Below are 21,195 nucleotides of genomic sequence, written 5' to 3'. Positions count from 1 at the left end.
CCAGAATCTACTACTGAGGAGCAAGACAAATATGCCAATTCAGGAAAAAAGTTACTCAGCTAAATTAGAGAACACAGACAAACACTTTGCACATTTGAGTTTGTTTCCACAGCGGCCGTTAAAGCTCTTTACGCTAAAAGCAATGCTTTTTCTGGCAGGTTGTGGGCAGCATTTCAATTGTGCAGATCAGGTAAAAAGTTTTGGAAAAGTAACGATGTGATTCAGTAGAACTGCTACCTTGGACTTCCAAAAGGCAGACTTTGATCTGTTTAGGAGGCTGGTTGGCAGAGTCCCTTGGGAGGCAGTCCTGAAGGACAAAGGAATCCAGGAAGACTGGTCTCTCTTTAAGAAGGAAGTCTTAGAGGTGCAGGAGCAGGCTGTCCCTGTGTGCCAAAAGACAAGCTGGTGGGGAAGAAGGCCAGCCTGGCTGAATAGAGAGCTGCAGCTGGACCTCAGGAATAAAAGGAGAATTTATAACCTTTGGAAGAAGGGGCAGGCAACTCAGAAGAACTACACAGAATCACAGAATGTTAGGGGTTGGAAGGGACCTCGAAAGATCATCCAGTCCAATTCCCCTGCCAGAGCAGGAACACCCAGATGAGGTTACACAGGAATGTGTCCAGTAGGGTCTCGAATGTCTCCAGAGAAGGAGACTCCATCCACAACCTCCCTGGGCAGCCTGTTCCAGTGTTCTGTCACCCTCACTATGAAGAAGTTTCTTCTCAAATTTAAGTGGAACCTCCTGTGTTCCAGTTTGTACCCATTGCCCCTTGTCTTATCATTGGTTGTCACCGAGAAGAGCCTGGCTCCATCCTCATGACACTCACCTTTTACATATTTATAAACATGAATGAGGTCACCCCTCAGTTTCCTCCAAGCTAAAGAGCCCCCCAGCTCCCTCAGCTTTTCCTCATAAAGGAGATGCTCCACTCCCTTAATCATCTTTATGGCTCTGCGCTGGACTCTCTCCAGCAGTTCCCTGTCTTTGAACTGAGGGGCCCGGAACTGGACACAATATTCCAGATGAGGTCTCACCAGGGCAGAGTAGAGGGGAAGGAGAACCTCTCTCGACCTACTAACCACACCCCTTCTAATACACCCCAGGATGCCATTGGCCTTCTTGGCCACAAGGGCACAGTGCTGGCTCATGGTCATCCTGCTGTCCACCAGGACCCCCAGGTCCCTTTCCCCTACACCACTAACAGGTCATTCCCCAACTTATACTGGTACCTGGGGTTGTTCTTGCCCAGATGCAAGACTCTACACTTGGCCTTGTTATATTTCATTAAATTTTTCCCTGCCCAACTCTCCAGCCTGTCTACGTTTCGCTGGATGGCAGCACAGCCTTCTGGCGTGTCAGCCACTCCTCCCAGTTTGGTGTAATCAGCAAACTTGCTGACAGTGCACTCTATTCCCTCATCCAAGTTGTTGATGAATATATTGAATAGTACTGGTCCCAGTACTGTCCCTTGAGGGACTCCACTAGATACAGGCCTCCAACTGGACTCTGTCCCATTGACCACGACTCTGGCTTCTTTCCTTCAGCCAGTTCCCAGTCCACCTCACTACCCGATCATCCAGTCCACACTTATCTATCTACCTGGTTATGTCCTCATAAAAGGCTATAAGGTTGGTTAAGCATGACTTCCCCTTGGTGAAGCCATGTTGGCTGCTTCATGAAGTTATGCAGGGAAACTGCCATGAAGTTAATGCAGGGAGAAAATTAGAAGGGCTAAAGCCCAACTAGTGCTGAGTTTGGCTACTGCTGTAAAAGGGAACAAGAAAAGTTTCTATAAATACAACAGCAACAAAAGGAGGGCTAAGGAGAATCTCCATCCTTTAGTGGATGAGGGGGGAAACATAGTAATAGAGGATGTGGGAAAGGCTGAGGTACTAAATGCCTTCTTTGCCTCAGTCTTTAATACTAAGACCAGTTGTGCTCTAGGTACCCAGCCCCCTGAGCTGGAACACAAGGACAGGGAGCAGAATGAAACCCCAATAATGGTTAGCAACCTGCTACACCACTTGGACACCCACAAGTCTATGGGGCCAGATCCAAGGGTGCTGAGGGAACTGGTGGAGGTGATCACCAAGTCACTTTCGATTACTTAACAGAAGCCCTGGCTAACTGTGGAGGTCCAAGTTGACTGGAAGTTGGCAAATGTGATCTACAAGAAGGGCTGGAAGGAGGATCTGGGGAATTACGGGGCTGTAATTCTAATCTCGGTGCTGGGGAAGATCATGGATCAGATCATCCTGAGGGCCATCATGCAGCAAGTACAAGACAACCAAGAGATTAGGCCCAGTCAATATGGGTTTGTGAAAGGCAGGTCCTGTTTGACCAACCTGATCTTCTATGACAAGGTGATCCACCTAGTAGATGAAGGAAAGGATGTGGATGTTGTGTACTTAGACTTCAGTAAAGCCTTTGACACTGTATCCCAGGGCATTGTCCTGGAGAGACTGCCAGCTCACGGCTTGGACAGCTGTACTATTTTCTGGATAAAGAACTGGCTGGCTGGCTAGGCCCAAAGAGCTGTGGTGAACGGAGCCAAATCCAGTTGGCGGCTGGTCACAAGTGGTGTTCCCCAGGGCTCAGTATTGGGGCCAGTTCTGTTTAATCTCTTTATCAATGATCTGGATGAGGAGATTGCATGCACCCTCATTAAGTTTGCAGACAACACCAAGTTGGGTGGGAGTGTTGATCTGCTGGAGGGTAGGAAGGTCATACAGACGGATCGATGGGCTGAGGCCAATTGTATGAGGTTTAACAAGGCCAAGTGCTGGGTCCTGCACTTGAGTCACAACAGCCCCAGGCAGCGCTACAGGCTCAGGGAAGAGTGGCTGGAAAGCTGCCTGGAAGGAAAGGATTTGGGGGCGTTGATTGACAGCGGCTGAACATGAGCCAGCAGTGTGCCCAGGTGGCCAAACAGGCCAACAGCATCCTGGCTTGTATCAGGAACAGTGTGGCCAGCAGGACTAGAGAAGTAATCATTCCACTATACTTGGTGCTGGTGAGGCTGCACCTCGAATAATATGTTCAGTTTTGGGCCCTTCACTGCAAAAAAGACACTGAAGTGCTGGAGTGAGTTCAGAGAAGGGCAATGAAGCTGGTGAGAGGTCTGGAGCACACGTCTGTGAGGAGCAGCCGAGGGAACTGGGGCTATTTAGCCTGGAGAAAAGGAGGCTGAGGGGAGACCTTATTGCTGTCTACAACTACCTGAAAGGAGGTTGTAGCATGGAGGGTGTTGGTCTCTTCTCCCAAGTGGCAAGTGATTGGACAAGATGAAATGGCCTCAAGTTGTGCCAGTGGAGGTTTAAACTGGATGTTAGGAAACATTTCTTCCCAAAAGGGTTGTTGGGCATTGGAACAGGCTGCCCGGGGAAATGTTTGAGTCACCGTCCCTGGAGGTGTTTAAAAGATATGTAGATGATGTTCTCAGGGACATGGTTTAGTGGTGGACTTGGCAGTGTTAGGTTAGTGGTTGGACTTGATCTTAAAGGTCTTTTCCAACCAAAATGTTTCTATGATTCTATGATTTTCAGCCTTAAGCATGTATGTGGTTTATCTTCCATTAGTTTTCTTCTCTGCTTGTATAACGATGGCTTCCTGATGCTTCAATTTTGACTATATAATAGCCAAAAAACCCAGACTATTTCTCATTATATATGGTTTTATTAGGAAACAAAACAGCATATGGACAGCATAAAATATAAAGAACAAGCTAAGACAAAAACATGGAAACAATGCTTAGAATTATTCAAAGAGTTATTTGAGAACAACAAAAAAAATTAAACATGACTCCTAAAGCACACAATCCACCTTCCCCACTCAAGCTACGTTATTAAGTCACTAAATTTGAAGTTATAAAAATATATTGTTGCTTCTACTCTAGTGTCACCTTGTACATTTTAGTGAAACTCAACTCCACATCTTCAATACTGTACAACGAGTGAAATATATTAGAATCACACATTCACATAAAATTTTACATTATAAGGGACTTCAGGGGGTCCTTGATCTAATCCCATGCTCAAAGCAGAGCCAACCTCAAAGACAAATTCAACTTCAAGATTATGTGAGGATGGCCAGAGACTTGATCAGTTATATTTTGAGTATCTCTAGTAATAGAAATTCCACAACCTCTCTGGAGTCCCATTCTGGTCCAGTGTCAGACTATCCTCTTAATGAAAAGCTTTTTTCCTACTGTGTAACTTAGCTAACAGATGCTGTTGTAAATGCTTTTGAAGGTTGCTTTGATTATTAAAGCTTTCATTTGCAGCTTTAAAAAAAAAATACTAAATATTACGTAGCTGGCCTCAGTGTCATCAGATGGATATGGAAAACAGAGATTTCAGTGAGGTTTGCAAACTAAACACCATTGGCCTGGTTTGTTTCCTCAAAACAAAATAAAAACAAGAGGCCAAATGCCTTCATAAAAGTTACACTGCACAGTAACAAATCAAAACCAAATAAAACAGTGCTCCCTATTAAGTAAAATTAACTATAAGTCATTTAATATTCACTCCCTTTTTTCTGCCTAAAAACAATTAATCAAGTGTTCTTCAACACATATGCACACACGGGTATCCCTCTTGTAAAAGGGGGGAGAAAAAAAAATTTGGAGCTCTTTACATACTTAATCCTGAAATATTGAAACTCTTCATGTTACTACTGACAATGACAAGTGATAAGTCAGTAATTGTTTATCTGGAGTGTTCATATTTAAAGAAAAATTATTTAAAAATTGGAAAAAAAAATCACTCTGATCCTCAAATTAGGCATGGCAGAAAAAAGGAACGATTCGATCCAAAGAAAACTCACATAGGATTACAAAAATTTAACCTAAAATGTAATTAAGGAGCAGGCTTTCATGAACTGAAGTTTCCAATAAAGAACACAAACACATAGCCTTACACTGAGTACAACTGCTTCCAGTAAGCAAAGCCTCTAGAGACAAAACGTGTTACTTGGAGTATGATTTTATATTGTTGGTCTAAATTATTTTCCCTTGATTGTTACTATCTAGTTCTATAACCTCCAAAAAATCACCATATTATTTATTCTGTATTCTAACCTAGGAGGATGCACAACCTAGTATCAAAGAAATGAAGTTATTGTTTTCATTTGTTCCCAAGGGTAGCTAATGGAATTAATAATGTGAGTAGGAAAGCGTATATAGTCCCAGTCTCAAAAGTTCTTTATTCTCACATACACTCGTATACACAACAGATGTCGAGAAAATTATGCTTGCTGGTTTGGACGATTGGGTCAAAAGATAACTCCTATGGCTGGGAGACAGCCAAATTGTTTCAGTATTGGTGACAGATCTGAGTGCCTCTGCTGCCTTCAGGAACAACAGCCCATATATATCAACCCAATCCTGTGACTGTCAAATTGAAATCTCGTATCTTCCTCATCTACAGGTCAGACAGATACATACTTCTTCCATTAAACATACAGCACTTTCTATCAATGTTTCTCAACAACTGAAACTCAAACATCTGTTCAGAAAGTCTGAATTGGTGGAATTTCTCAGTCTGTGTGCCTGCACATAAGAGCATGTAAATGTGTGACAAGGTAGGGAAAACAAATCTGCCCTACCCTCTCAGGCAAAAGTTGGACCGAAACAGTTACAAGCAGACATTATCTGCAAATACCAGGTCTATTGAGACACACTGAAAAAGAAGGCAAGACTTTTCAGAAGTTTTTTTTTAACATGATCTGAAAAACCTCAGGCTCTTCCATATCTCTAAATAAGCATGTGAAATTGTTAAATAAATGGAAACTGAACTGCTTCCCATAGCAGAGAGGGTGGAAAGGGCAAAGGAGGGAGGAACAGAAGCTAAGCTTGGAATAAGAAGATAATTTTGAATTACTTCATTAAAAACTCACTGAAATATGTCAAGAATAAACCCGTGTATGTTTCTGTCACAGTTACAGGAGACAGCTGTCCGGGTAAGGACTACAGACTGCCTAAGAAAATTGCAATTCCTCCTGTTTAAATGAATTCCTTCTATTTAAATGAGTTAAACTGTTTTGCTTAGTTAAGTTGAAGGTACAAATGACCCAACTAACAAGAGCATGTTAATATTTTTAAAAGTATGATGGAAGAGAAGTAAACTTTCACTAATGAGATAGAGAAGTAGAATCACCTTTCTCAATCACAAAGGACTGCCATTTGGTTGACATTTCACTCGAAAATTGTTTCACATAGAATTGTCATATTCGTATTTTTAATGCTACCACTTCTGCTAGAGGATATGAGTGATTTATACTGTTAATATCTACTTCATTTGAATTTTGAAGATTTTATTTTTGACTTCTGTGAGAGAAACTCTTCTTAGAATAACTGTACTTTGAAATATAAAACCTTCAGTTTTCTGAATCTGATGGCTACTGTCTCTGCTGAATACATAAGAAAGTACACTTAAGTTCTTCCAAATTGTTATATCGTATTAATTAAACCAATAATTTTAGGTAGTTTGCCTAAATATAATTTGTTTAAAATTTTTTTAAGTCAAACAATGGGGATGTCATAATAACAAACATTTTTAATTAAGTCGTCTAACAAGACAGATGGCAAAATTCTTGGTAAAACAGACTGCATCTAGACTTCGTGAATATGAACATGAGCATAATTAAGGAAAATCTAACCTACAAATCGTCATCATATTGCAATCACTTGTAGCGCTATCTTTTAAATTTAAGATAAACAAAAAAACCCCAGTGCTTAGCTCCTTACACATTCTTGTCTTGTGACTGCCTTGGTGCCTAAGAAAAAGTTCTAAATTAATTTTGCCTGCAGTTGCAATCCTTAGAAAACCTTTACCATGCAGAGCCTCCGGTTCAAGCTCCAGCCTTTTGCAGGTTTTTTGAGACCTCCCGACCCTCAGTTGTTTGAAATCGGTCAACGGTCAAAATTTACTGGGTAAGACAAACAGCACGACTGCTTAAAACCCATTTCTTTAGCAAATGTAAAGAAAGTTAATACAGTATTCTGTCACTCCAATTTTGAGAAGAATAGGAAGAGACCACCAGTTCTGAAAGCCTAATTTTGCAGAGCTCTTACATTCTGTGGGTTATAAACAGTGAAAGAACTTTGACTCTCAAACTGCTGCAGTTATCTCCTCCAGAGACTACATTCTTACTATTCCTTCTCTTCCCCTATAGGACAGGATAAGGAACCACAAAGCAGGTGCAACGGCCCCTCAGCTATCTCAGTATCTCAGTCCCAAGTATGAATTTAAAGAGCCATCATTTCTCAATTATGTTAAGTATGTGTGTAATTCTTTTCATGAAAATACTGCAGCTGGCCAGACAACTCCCAGGACATTATCAACAGTTTTTGTTTAACACACTATTGCCTTTTAGTTATTGCATTTTTGAGGCAGCACGGCTTGAGCAGTATGTCTTGCCTGTGGCTCAAAAATAATTTGGAAAATAAACACACAATTTATTATGCTCAATAAAGGACTAGGAAACAGAGGGGAAGGTGTTTCCTCCTTCCATCCAATCACATGTATTAGATAGATTCACTGTGACATAAATCAAACCCATGCTTGCTATTAAAAGATAATAAACTGACTGTGTGCATGCACTTCTGTCAATAGTTGTAGCTGCAACTATAGTCTTAGGAGATTTGTAATTAAAGTAGATACAAAAAGTTACTACACATAGATTTTCATGACTGTATCACTCAAAAGCAAAATTTTCTTTCCTTCTTCTGTTTACTACAGATAATAATTTCAATCCAGCTTGAGACTTACACGTATTGAAGAAACTGCTTTGTCTGCGTTGCTCAACTGTCACATTCCAGGGTGCAGAGATGGAACACCGTGTCTGCAAAGCCCATGCCAGGCTAGAATATGAACAGCAACTCCCATTCAAAGGCACAGAAGCAAACCCTGAGAATGAAGACAGAAATGTGTTTATATGCAGGACATTTTATTCTTTAAAACAGCATTTGCTGCACCAGAAGAAAAAACAGTAATATTTACTCATACAGCTTAGTTTCCAAAAGGAATCAGACTTGAACCTTTTGTCTTTAAGTGCAAAGCAAGTTGCAGAAGTGGGAGGAAATATTACAGTAGAAAATGTCACAAAGAAAAGAAGACTAGGAGGCTTCTAACATATTGCTGACAGAATGAGAATGTACCCTCAAAAAGCAGAAATACTGTCATAGCAGCAAAATTTGCAGTAATGTTCCTGGACACAAACAAAAGTGATAATAATAATAAATACTATATGTACTACGAAAACCAAATCTGAAATCATCCCAATAATCTTGTTCAAAATCTTCATTAATGATGTGGGTGGTGGGGCAGAGTGTACCCTCAGCAAGTTTGCTGATGATACAAAAGTGGGAGGAGTGGTTGATACACCAGAGAGTTGTGCTGCCATCCAGAGGAACCTTGACAGGCTGGAGAAACGGGCTGACAGGAACCTTAAGAAGTTCAGGGTGAAATGCAGAGTCCTGCACCTGAGGAGGAACTGCATGCACCAATACATCCTAGGGCTGAATGGCTGGAAAGCAGCTTGGCAGAAAAGGGCCTGTAGGATCCTGGTGGCCACCAAGTTGACCACGAGCCAGCAATGTGCCCTTGTAGCAAAAAAGGTCAACAGCATCCTGGGCTGAGTTAGAAGGACCATTGCCAGTGGGCTGAGGGAGGTGATCCTTCCCCTCAGCACAAGTGACACACACCTGGAGCACTGTGTCCACTTCTGGGCTCCCCAGTAGCAAGGGAGATGTGGACATAATGGAGAATTGGACATTAGGAAAAGGTTCCTCACTGAGAGAGTGATTGGTCACTGGAACAGGCTCCCCAGGAAGGGGTCATGGCACCAAGCCTGTCAGAGTTCAGGAAGCATCTAGATGACCCCTCTCAGTCGTATGATTTAGACTTAGGTAGTCCTGTGAGGAGCAGGTAGTTGGACTTGATGATCCTTATGGGTCCCTTCCAACTTCAGATATTCTATGATTCTATGAGAAAGTCCAGCGAAGGGTCATGATGATGATTAAGGGACTGGAGCATTTCTCAGAAGAATCTGAGAGACCTGGGACTGCTTAACCTGGAGAAAAGCAGGCTCTGGAGGGATCTTACCTATGTATATAAATATCTGAAGGGAGAGTTTAAAGAAGACTGTGCCAGGTTCTTCTCATTGGTGCCCAGTGACAAGACAAGAGGCAATGGATGTAAATTTAGAAACACAAAATTCCATCTGAACATAAGAAAACATTTTTTTTTTTTACTTTCAGCTGGTTGAGGGTAAGCTACTCTGGTTGACCCTTCTCTGAGCAGGGAAGGTGAACTAGATGATCTCCAGAGGCTTCCAACTTCAACTATTTTTTCATTCTGTGAATTTGTGAACCTGATTTACTCTGGCATCCTGAAAAGAGAATGTACCTCCAGAAGTACCTTCCCCATGGCCCTCTGGATTTGATAATGACAAAGCTAGAACAGATTATTTCAATACAGCATACACAGTGATGCATTTTCTGCCAGATGGCTCAGCTAACGCTGAAATGTTGCTATTCTATTAGCCAAAGGGAGTGTGTTATAACCGCTAAGGCTCAGGTGCTTACCTACAACAATGAAAGCAAGATATACTTCCATTTATCGACCAGCACAGTGGTGGTTCTTCAAAATTAAGGAATCCATATTTTTCCTGCTTACATAATCAATCCAAACATTTAAATTCAATCTTTTCAGCTAGATTTTAAAAGCGGAAAATAAGCATGACTTTTGTCATATTCTGTTACCAACCAGTATCAATAAACAATCTATTTTTTGAAGTCAATACACTAGCTCCTTCTAGGAAAATAACAATCTGCTCAGTAAACTAAGGTAATGTATTAAGAAATTCTAAAAAAATTCCTCTCGAAGTAGTCCTAAAATGTAAATTTAACATCATTTATTCCTATGGAAAGTTAAAGTTGACAATAAAACTCCACTATGAACATTGTGTGAAAAACTATTATTTTTAACAAAATAAAAAGCAGTCTAGAAACAAAAGAGCAAAAAATAGGAATAGAAGATTCTTAAATATCTGCTTAAATCCTCGGAGAATGCAGAACATATCACTGAGCCATAGTACGAGACACAGAAACAATATGCTATTCACTACTCAAACACTTCCTTTCACTTCAAACTGCCACTGAAGCAGCACTCACTCCTAATAGGCACTCCATAGACAATGGTAACAATAAACCTACAAGCACACACAATTTTTGAGCTGTTCTGTTTATTTTCAATATTCTGTTCTGTTCATTTTCAACAGTCATTTAATGACAGTTAATCTACAAGACTAAATTAACAGTTCATCTGAGAATAATTTTCACCAAAATGTGAGTTATTAATCTATTTTTTGGAATGGCATCAGAGTAAAGAAGTTACTTTTTTAAAAATAATGTAATGTATTTACAACTAATTTAAAATTGCACTGTGTGGCAGTATTTATATTTTCCTTGTTGTACCTTTTCATTGCCTACAGCTGGAAATTACTTCAAAATAACTTGCAAAATCTAATGCTTTTTTGTTCACACACTTACAGATTTTGTCATGCCTCAAACATAACTTGAAAGGGCACGCTTTTCCCCACTTCACATACTCCTGTTGGCCTATAAATGTGTTCACATACATGAGTACATGTACTGATAATTTCCTTGAACAAGCTTCTTTTAATACAAAGACTTAATAACTCCTAGTTCTTAACACTTTTTTGAGAAAAATCAGAAAAAGAAAAATCTGGACACTTATGAACAAATGCATTCGTTCAGACTAGTGGCCTAAGTAGCTCATTGTCTCCAGTAAGCACTATATAAAACTGCCTGGGGAAGAGCAAAAAATGAGCAAATACGTACAATACTCTCCTCCTTTGTATTTTTCTCAGTCTCTCGCTACTTTCAGTACAGGTGATTTCCTCAGAATCATGTAGGCATCTTGCATCCACAACACTCCTTGGTAAGGAGTTCCACATATCTACTACTCATCACATAATGACCTAGACACTTTTTATTCTGTTATTTTCAGCCTGTCTTTTATTAGCTCCATGGCCTAGTTGTCGGATTGGAAAAGAAAGTCAATTCCTATCCACTCCACATGTGACCTAACAGACTTCTCTTATACTTCCCCAGGAAGCATTTTCCAAGTTGAGAAGTCCCATCTTACTCAGCTGTTGCTATAGTATTTCTGGTGACCCTTCTCCCTTTTGTATTAGTCTTCTCCAGTTGTGATTTTGTATTTTGATATGAAGGGATTCAGAACTTTATCTACACTGTAATTCATTCACCATTTTATTGCCCATGCACTCGATCTTCGGGAACTCCCCTGTCAGTCTTTCTTTTCTAAATAACTTAGTACTACCACCAAAATTAACCACCTTGCTGCTCAACATCTTTTCCAGTGAACTTATGAGTATGCTAACCAGTACAGATGTTTATGGAACTCCACTGGTGATCTCCCTCTGATGAAAGAGCTCCAACACTCTTCCTTACCTTTCAGCAGATTATTTTAACACACCAGGATGTCATCTCATATTCCACAACTGCTGAACTTCTTTTAAGTCTGTGGCGACGGACTCTGCTAAAAGCTATTTGGAAATAATGCACACAGTGCATTAACTGGATCACCGTTATCCTACCGAGTTTCTCAGAAAAAACAACAAGCACGTCCAAGCTCTAAGAGATTTGTAAGGTTGCATTATCCATTACTAAAGGCATGCATAATCTTTTTACAGACATTTATTCTGCGAGCTTTTTTTAAAAGATTGGTGGCACATTTACCACCTTCCACCCTTCATGTACCAAAGCCATTTCGAAGGGGAGGTCACACACTTTTCCTCTTTTTCAGCCTGAAATTCTCTTAGAATTCTTTTGTGAATAGTTTCTGATCTTGCTAATGATCATGCTGTAGATTTGTCCCATAACCTCTTCCACAGTTATTTTAATTTCTGGACTATCGGCTAACTCTCAGCACCATCACCACCAAGGGGTACCATACGGAAATCTCTTGTTTCTTTCGCCTGTGAATAATGATGCGAATGAACTTAGCTTGCCTGCCTTACCATCTCTGAGTCCTCGTCTTACTGTTTGCTAAACTGGCTCTACAAATGTTCACTTTCTCTATTGGAGCAACACTTTATTAGCTAAAACAAGATAAATAACCAGTCAACATTTAGAACATCAGGAACAAAACTAATTGTCTGGGCCAGGCTCAAACATACATTCAAACATTAGAGTGAGAAAGTAATTGCTTTGTTTGAATTGGTCACCTGCACTTCTAGGAGTGGAGGCCTTAGTTTCTTTCACAGTTCTGTAATACAAAAGCATATTCTAAATTCTCTGCCTAAGTAACAATATATTAATTTGGAAAACAAAACATAATAGTATTAATACAGTTTACTTCATTATCAAAAATATGCGCAGTGGAATGTGCTTTTGGTTGTTTTACTCCTGCTTTGATTAGCAAAGAAAAAGTTCCACATTCTAAATATGGTCTCCTGAAATTATGATGGAGATCTGAAAAAAATCTATACAGAGGCAATAAACTCAAGACAAAATGACAACAGTAAGAAGAATGAAGAGACAGTGGAATCAGATGAATAACTGCTGCAGAAATAAAATCCTGACAGAACAGCTGGAGCACAGAAGAGAGGAAAAAGTCAAATGCCAAAAAAAGGAGAAGCCAAACAAACACTGGTATCACAGAAAAAAGTCAGAAGACCTTTGACTGATCTCTAAAAGTCTGGTGATCCAAAGTTATTTTTAAAAAGTACTGCAACATCCAACTAGTACAATCCATAACATGACTTGTTAAAGCCCAGAGTGAGATCATGGCTTCACCGAAAACAGTGACAAATCTCCTATTTTCATCAAGGATTCAATGTCTTTAAAAGTAAGAGCAATTTATACTTTTAAGACTGGCAGAGAGAGAATACCAGTTCTGAGCTGGCAATCAAAATTATATGTCTAGGAAAGTCCAGGGGCTGTGTTGACCATATTCTAGACACTGGGAGAGGAGACTGTTTTGGTCTCTGAACTGCTGCAGGACAAGAGATAGAGGAAGACATGGCAAAAACACCAAACAAAAAACCAAACCCACATGATTCCCAAAGTCTGAAACACTGAGTGCTGGTATTTAGTAAAGTATATGCACAAACTTTGTACACATACTGCTACCAAGCGAATAGACACTTTGAAAAGGAGAGCGAAGAATAAAAACATTTTTGGAATGTAAACAGTTTGAAATGTCACATCTCAATAAACCAGCATTTTGACATGTAAGTATATACAGTTAATGCATCATATCCTCCATTCCTTATATATCCTCCAAACATATGTGATGGTATTTTTATTTAAAATCTAAAATGTTTCTTGCAATAAGCTCTTCAAAACTGAATCATTTGTAAAAGCAAGACAGGTCATGAATGCTGGACTGATGTCTTGCACTAGCAAAAGACACATCATCAAAGCAGAAAGAAAATGCATGCTTACTATATTTAAGCTGTGCTCTGCACTAACAGAAAATTAACCCTTCAGTGATACTTCCCTGCTATAAAGCTTACAATTAAAACCCTGTACTAACTTTCAAGTGTTGTTTTTCACTGGCTGAATACAAAATTCTATACAAGTATAAACACACATATATACAGCACTAAAAATTCACTTAACAAAACCACTATAAAACCATTTCATTCTTCTCACAAGATGCAACAGAACAATGAATCTCAGGATAGGCGGAAAAGTAAACCTAATGAGTTAACGGTCTTAATTTTGCAAACTTTAAATTCCTAACAGTTTCGCTTCTACACTCACCCTAGTTCATATACAAGCCTACTACTTTACTGTACCCATTTCCTTATAACTTTCCTAACTTTTATTTCAGTTACATACCGGTTTAACATGACACCTGTAGGAGATTTATGCATAGGGTGCAGCACCTGGCACCACACGCAATGCCCAAAATTGGCAGGCGTTGCCATTTGCTTTCTGTATCACCTAACTAACATCCTGAAAAACCAGCATGCCAAACATCCATGTCTACTTTCCTAGTGAACGCAGTGTTCGGCAAGCCTATTTTTTTCCTTAAAAAAATGGCAGCAATTTAATAATCCCCTCTACTCGTGTACTTATTTTTCACAGGAATTAAATACAGAAAACTGTTCTTACTCAGTTCCATACCTGAGAGGAAGAAACGCTGCATGAAATCGGTTTCAGTAGTGAGAACTGCATTGTAAAAAAAACTTTTAAAAAGAGCCATCAAGATGCTTATTTTGTGGTTATAATTACAACTTTGGAAGAATTGCCCAAGTATAGTTCCAGACATACACATGGGAGGCTCTAGGCTGAAATAATCAAAACATTCTCAAAAGGTTTTTGTACAAGAAAACAGATGTTCTGATTAAATTCCAAATTGCAGTTCCGAAGATACCAAGCTGTATTAACTTAGCCTCTAATGGGCAATTAAATTTTGAGGTTTTTTTGGTCTGCCTTTTCTGTGAACATTATGCTTTCTGCTTTTTATTCAAATGAAACTGCTAGACAAAGAAATAACACATTCATACAAATAATCGCAACAGAGAAGACTCTTCAGAAACGTTACTATTTTTTTTCCTATCATCTCATAACTGCTCAAGAAAGCCCCACATAATAATGAAATCTTTGTACTGATACAAACTGCTTTTTAGAAAACCCTCCAGCTACCCTGGAAAAATTTGGATGTGAAGAATTTAATTTATCAAGCTAAAAACTATGCATTTAAAATCACAGCACACGGAAATGGTGAATATCTACCTGGGCTAAGTGTGGAACACAAAGGTAATCAAATCAGAAAAAGAGAGCCACACCTGAAAAGACACATATTATTTTAATACATTATTTAGGAGCAGTTGCAGCCTTTTACTTTTCCTGGTCTACTGGCAAGAAATATATACATATATATACACATATACATATATTTTAGGATATACCCTGTGACTAGACAGTGAAAATGTTTTCCTCCACCAAGGAAACACCACTGGACTACTTTCAAATCCTCCTGAATGATCAGACTTTAATTGCAGTTTGGTTATAGAATAGGTATCACTTCATTATAGATTTCCCTGAGGAACAAAAGGGACCTGAAATTCATTAACTGCTTAGATTTTATTTTTGTCAGAGAGAGGCAAGGAAATTTTTAGAGTACTGTACAAGCTAAAAGAAGCTAGAGAAATGTATTCTGCCTTTGAAGGTGGGGTAGAAAGAAGGGACATCCTCGGCTGAAAGAAAACACATGCCCAGCTTCCAGGTGTTCTAATACCAAGCTTGAATATATTATACTTTTACCAATGTAATCTGGCCTTTCTTCCCATCTCAGCCACCAGCCTTCCCTGGAGAACACAGAGGCATTAATGTAGTTCATTACAACCTGCCTAAAACTTAAGTGTATAGGAGGTACCTAGGCTGCATAAAGGATTCTAAGAGAGGTTCACCAGGATTTATTAGCTGATGGCATACAATGAACCGTAAGGATGGAAGTCTCTTAGGAGGAAAAGGGAGAGCAAAAGGAAACAGTAAGATGTGTCCCAAGGCAGTCTCCAGTGCTGCAGATGATTTTCCGCCATAAGAATTTCCCATAGTATGTATATACTTTTCAGCAGGACTCTTTTAGACTCCTCACTGGATACATGCAGGCTGGCTGGCTGTTCAGCACTATGAAGGCTTCTCATGGCATCCCCTAATGAATACGAAACCTACAACCAGCGGAAAGCAAAGGGAAGAAGAGAAGTTTTTCTTGCTCCTGCCAGTTGCTACCCAGGAGAACCCACCAAACACTATTGGGATTCACAGCTGCAAGACCATACAGACCACAGCATTTTAGAACAAGGGGAAAATACCACCCCAAAGGCTCTGCAACAGTGCCACGACAGCTTGGGTGAAAGGGCACATTGCCGATGAAAGGCAGACACCAAAGTTGGACAAGGAAGGCACTTAGCAAAACAAAAGGCTAAGGTACCCATGGCACTGCAATAACTACACCTATATCACCTTAAGTTTGTGTCAAAACCTCAGTAGTATTCACTGCTTAAAAACACTGTATAATGAAAACACTTATATTTTCTCTTATGAGAAGCATGCAGGTAAAAAAAAATATACATATATATATAAAAATTATCTATGTATTCAGAACATACCACCCAGCAGAAGTTTTCAGTTATACGGTATTATTTCTCACATATAAAAAGACAACTTTCCCAGTTTTCTAACCACAAGTTTTGAAGGACAGATCCAAAGTCAACTCTGATACTTAGTGGAAAAATAGAAATGTTCTCCTTTCCTCTTTAGTATATTTTAACCTCTACTGGGAAAAAGAATATGTTTGAGTTTTGAAAAATGACGACAGAGGATTAAAATCCATGAAGAAATGGCTACTGAAGAATTAAAGAATTCTAGAAAACAAATCTAGATTCCTATCAATTAAAAATGTCCAGGAAGGCAAAAGAGAAGAAAGGTAGAAAGAATGGGAAAAAAACCCAATATTTGAATTAAAAAGCAAACCACTTCACTCTATTATCTCAAGGCATATATTACTGACCAGGTTACTCTGATGGGATAATAATGACTGATACAAGATGACTAATGAAGAGAACTGCATACCTAAAGCCCATTTATGGTATGAAATACATGTTTACTGCATGTGAAGAAAGAAATATGGAAACTCCTAAATACAAACAAGAGCAGCCTTATCTACTGATGACAATGCGTGAAGCTAGTTATTTGATAAGGTATTTATCACATTTCCTGTCCTGGAGAAAAACAACACGTGCAAAGGCAACTAGGTTCACAATACCTAGCAACACGCAGGCTTTAAAAAAAAAAAAAAATCTATCTAGCTCACATAGGACCCGGAGTGATTGAAGACATAAGAGAATGTGTGCAACTGTGGTGTGTTCTGACCCGTGCACATACAGAGCAGCTCCTGCTTATCTATGTCTTGTTTTTGAGTTATTCACTAGCCATTTTTGAGGGTGACAGAGCACTGGACCAGGTTGCCCATGGAGGTTGTGGAGTCTCCTTCTCTGGAGACATTCAAAACCCGCCTGGATGCCTTCCTGTGTAACCTCATCTAGGTGTTCCTGCTCCAGCGGGGGGATTGGACTAGACGATCTTTCGAGGTCCCTTCCAATCCCTAACATTCTGTGATTCAATATTGTGCTACAGTAACTACCGTCAAGTCTCACAGATTGTGCTGAGTCCAACAAACAGCAAAACTCTTTTCCCACACTGGAATTAATACAGTGGAGGGTAAAATCAGTGCAAGGGCTTTTAAAATACAAATACACATACGTATAGATGCCTACATATGACAAGGACCAGCTGCCTCTGAAGCACAGACACACTCTGCGCTGTAACCCCCGAGTGGGCAGAATCACAGAATGTTAGGGATTGGAAGGGACCTCAAAAGATCATCCAGTCCAACCCCCCCGCCGGAGCAGGAACACCCAGATGAGGTTACACAGGAAGGCGTCCAGGCGGGTCTCGAATGTCTCCAGAGAAGGAGACTCCACAACCTCCCTGGGCAGCCTGTTCCAGTGTTCCTTCACCCTCACTGTGAAGAAGTTTCTTCTCGTATTTAAGTGGAACCTCCTGTGTTCCAGTTTGTACCCATTGCCCCTTGTCATATCATCGGTTGTCACCGAGAAGAGCCTGGCTCCATCCTCATGACACTCACCCTTTACATATTTATAAACATTAATGAGGTCACCCCTCAGTCTCCGCTTCTCAGGTCATGCCCCAGATCTATGGGAACAGAGCAAACCCACCTTTCACGTCCGCACACACACCCCCAGCCACCCCAGGCCGCGGGGAACCGCTCGGGCCCTGCCTCAAGTGGCGACTGCCCGGGCCGGGCCGTTGCCACGGGAGACGGGCCCCCGAGCCGTTACCGCCCACCCGAGGCTGCGCCACAGGTACCACGCGCTCCCCCATCACCTCGCCACGCCACTCGGAAGGCACCGTAGGTGCACGCGCGGCCGATCGCCACCACCGCTGCCGCCATTCTAGCCCCTTGCCCCGCTCCCGGCCACCGTGCTTAGCTGCCCCGGACACTGCCTGATGAGAAAGCGGAAGCAGCGAGAGACTGGCTGGGGGGAAAAGTAGGTCAGAACGGTGAAAAACAATGCATAACACTCAGCTGAAGCCTTACGGGAACGCTTCCACAGCTCTGACCCCTTCCCGGCAGCAGCTACACTGTTACCGGTCCAACAGGCAAGCCGCCGAACAGCCCCGTAGCAGAGGCCCGCGGCAGGACCCCAGCGGTCGCTGAGGCGCTGCCCGCCGTTGGCGTGGGACGGCTCCTCCTCCAGGGGCGGGGTGGGGACAGGCGGCGGCGCGCAGTTCTGGGGTGGCAGGGGGCGGGCGTTGGGCGCCACCGTCCGTCAGTCGGCACTGTCCGTCAGTTGCCGTCTTTCTGCTGTTCGGCCCGACGCAGCCGGGACACTCGGCCTGCGGGGGCTGAAGCAAACAGCCGCCTGCTGGTATCGCGGCGTTTCCTGCCCTCGCAACTGCCGGTGCCGGCAGCCGTGGGGGTGGGTTATGGATGCAGCCGGGTGCTCACCGGTGCTGCGCGGTGGCTGGTGCCGGGCTCCGCCCAGAGCCAAAGCTCGCTGCCCAGAACCAAAGCTCGCAGCAGCGCTGCCTGGAGCTGGTACGGCGTTCCTGGGAGTTGCGGTCTCTTTCCCGGTGGTTCCCTCCCTCTGTCACACGCTGTGCTGTGCTTCTGGTGAATGGGGCTCGGTTAGGTGAGGTGTCTCCTCAGAGGCAGCTTGTTCCCGGTGGCTCTGCATTGTTGGTCAGGGTGGCAGACACCGCACGCTTGCAGTTCCGGGGATGCTGGTGGCCATTTGATCCCAAGGGGCAGGTGAGCTCCAGCAGAAGCTGTTTGCTGTGTAGATTAACTTTGCCTGTGGCTTAGAAAGCTCCCCTGTGCCTGACAATAATGGTGTCAAACGCAGCTTGCAGTCTCCCTGCAGCCCTCTTACTCCTCTGAACTGCAGCAGCTTAACTACATGTGCTTTAGGAGGTGCTGAAGATCCTGAACTCACTCGTGGCAGCAAGTTTAACAATACCTGGCAGTTCAGCATGCTGCATACACCTTGTGCCCGTTGGTGCAGTCGTCTTGGGGCAGGAACCATCTCCTACTCTCCTGCATGGTGCCTGCCACTGTGGCTATGAGGCGTTATTATACCAAGAACGGAAAGGCAGAACACTAGGAGATGAATTCTTGCTTTTATCAAAACAGTTTTTGGGGCAGGGAAAACTTTGCTGGAAATGATTCGTAGCAGCTTTTTTCTCTCTTATTTTTCTCCTTCCTGTGCGGCAAAGCCACTGGAGTTACTGGTCTGACTGCCCTATTCTGCAATACAGGTCTTTTCATATACTGCATTACTATTCTTCCAGTGTTAAAGACTACAGTAATAACAAATAGCTTAATTTGCATTAGTGAGCAGAAGCACGCAACTTGCAATGTGTTCAGTATTTGTCATAAATTCAACATGTAACACAGTGGTTGCTTTGTACCTTATGGAACAAAAATACACAGAGAAGCTGTAAAGAATAATTTCCCATAGTGTGCTGACAGACCAGCTGCTGCCAGAAAATTAATGCAAGATATAATTTTCTAAACAGGATTTTTATCTTCAGGCACTTTAAATATGCCCATTCTCACAGCATTAAGATACCACGTATTTCAGGATGCAACCCTGACAGTGTCACTGAGGATAAAAACAATTAGTCTCTCATAAAGTCCTGCAGATATGTTCACTGCAGTATTTATTTCCATTTCTTCTTTTTGGAAGTAATTGTGTCATGTAGAAAATTACACTCCTTTACTTATGCACTGGGTGATCTAATGGAAATGCCACTTTCTGTGCATCATTTACCGGAGAGAAAGAATTTGCCTTGTACAAATTTGTTACATAGAAAAAAAAATTGCAGCCAGTGAAATGGCTGTTTAGCAACTGTACCTTCTCACACTGCTGCAGCTGTCAATGCCAGCAGCGTAGGGGTGAGCCTATTTGGTCTTGTGTCAATGGGAATTAGTTTATGCACTAGCTAGTCTCTCAGTATGCTGCGCAGCCTACAAAAGGTGGAGAAAAAAGTACATAGTCCTAAAAGCTAGTTCCTGGAGTTCACTACTGGATATTCTTCAAGATCCAACTCAAAGAGGACAGATTTCCTCCTTTGTGAGAATTGTTTATTACAATTATTTTCCTCCCCTAAAAATGGACCTACATTTTAATAAAAAAAAAACCTTTCCAAAAGGCTAAATCATTTTGTAGCAAAACCTTTCAAGTCTGAAGTTAACAAAGTTCTGAACTGACTCAGAATGGTTGTGGGGTTTGGGGGCACGGGGATTTCACTTAGACCCTCTTAAAGATATGGTTCCATTAGCTCTGAACTATTACTATGTTACCTGTTTGAACCCAAAGTTCCCTCCGTAGAACTGGAAATAGCATGCTAAGTCTCCCTATGTGCCTGAGCTCTGCAGAGGCACAAGTAGCCTGCAGAAGTGTTTGTGTGAGGGCTGGGTCTCCGGAAAGCACCTAGTGCTAATGCTTGATTGCTGTGCAAGAAGCTGTTGTGTGTGATGCCATGAGAAGTGAGAGAGAAAGCAGATGACCTGAGCCACTGGTGGCAACTGGTTAGCACCAGCATGGCACTGTTGTGGCAGGCAGGAAAGGCACATGTGGTGGGGAAAAGGAACCAGAGAGGTGATCTGCCCAGAAGGGGGAACAACTGATTGTTAAAACACCATGGTGTAGCCACTGTTCTGCCTGGAGTGAGAAGCCAAGGTGGAAAAAGCCCCACTCCACAGGTGTCCGTCAGGCAGCCTGGTGCTTTTACTATTCCACTGCATTCCTGTAAGAGACATATCTGGTCTGAGAAGTACTGGAAGTGATGTTATCAGCTATTTCTTTGCTGTCTCGGAGTAGAGAAAAATTCCATCATACCTGATAACCTGCCAGAACTGAAAACAATTACAGTAAGCCTACTGTCTGGGCATGCTGTCATTTACATTTCTGAGCAAACTGTATTTGCTCCCATTTTTTCACTAGTGATAACTGGTTTACTTGGCAGTAAAGAAGACTTGAACTGATATTAATCACAGATGTGTGAACAGTGCTGTCACTGGGAGGGACAGCAATGCAGGCTG

At 41.7% G+C, this 21,195-nt stretch overlaps 1 protein-coding gene across 1 annotated transcript in view; it reads right to left on the bottom strand.

The window, feature by feature from the left end:
• The window catches only part of MRPS5 (mitochondrial ribosomal protein S5), a 66,570-nt gene extending 48,509 nt beyond the window's left edge, over positions 1-18,061 (bottom strand). Inside the window, exons 1-2 of the mRNA XM_065632545.1 lie at positions 17,973-18,061; positions 7,771-7,908 (exon numbers count right to left, since the gene is read on the bottom strand). Coding sequence (XP_065488617.1) covers positions 7,771-7,908; positions 17,973-18,039 — 205 coding nt within the window. The 5' untranslated portion in view covers positions 18,040-18,061. The remainder of the gene's footprint in view (positions 1-7,770; positions 7,909-17,972) is intronic.
• Between the last annotated feature and the right edge of the window lie 3,134 nt (positions 18,062-21,195).

This window comes from Caloenas nicobarica, chromosome 3 (genome assembly GCF_036013445.1).
Source record: "Caloenas nicobarica isolate bCalNic1 chromosome 3, bCalNic1.hap1, whole genome shotgun sequence".
Classification (NCBI taxonomy): Eukaryota; Metazoa; Chordata; class Aves; order Columbiformes; family Columbidae; genus Caloenas; species Caloenas nicobarica.
This window is presented reverse-complemented; position numbering and strand designations above follow the sequence as displayed.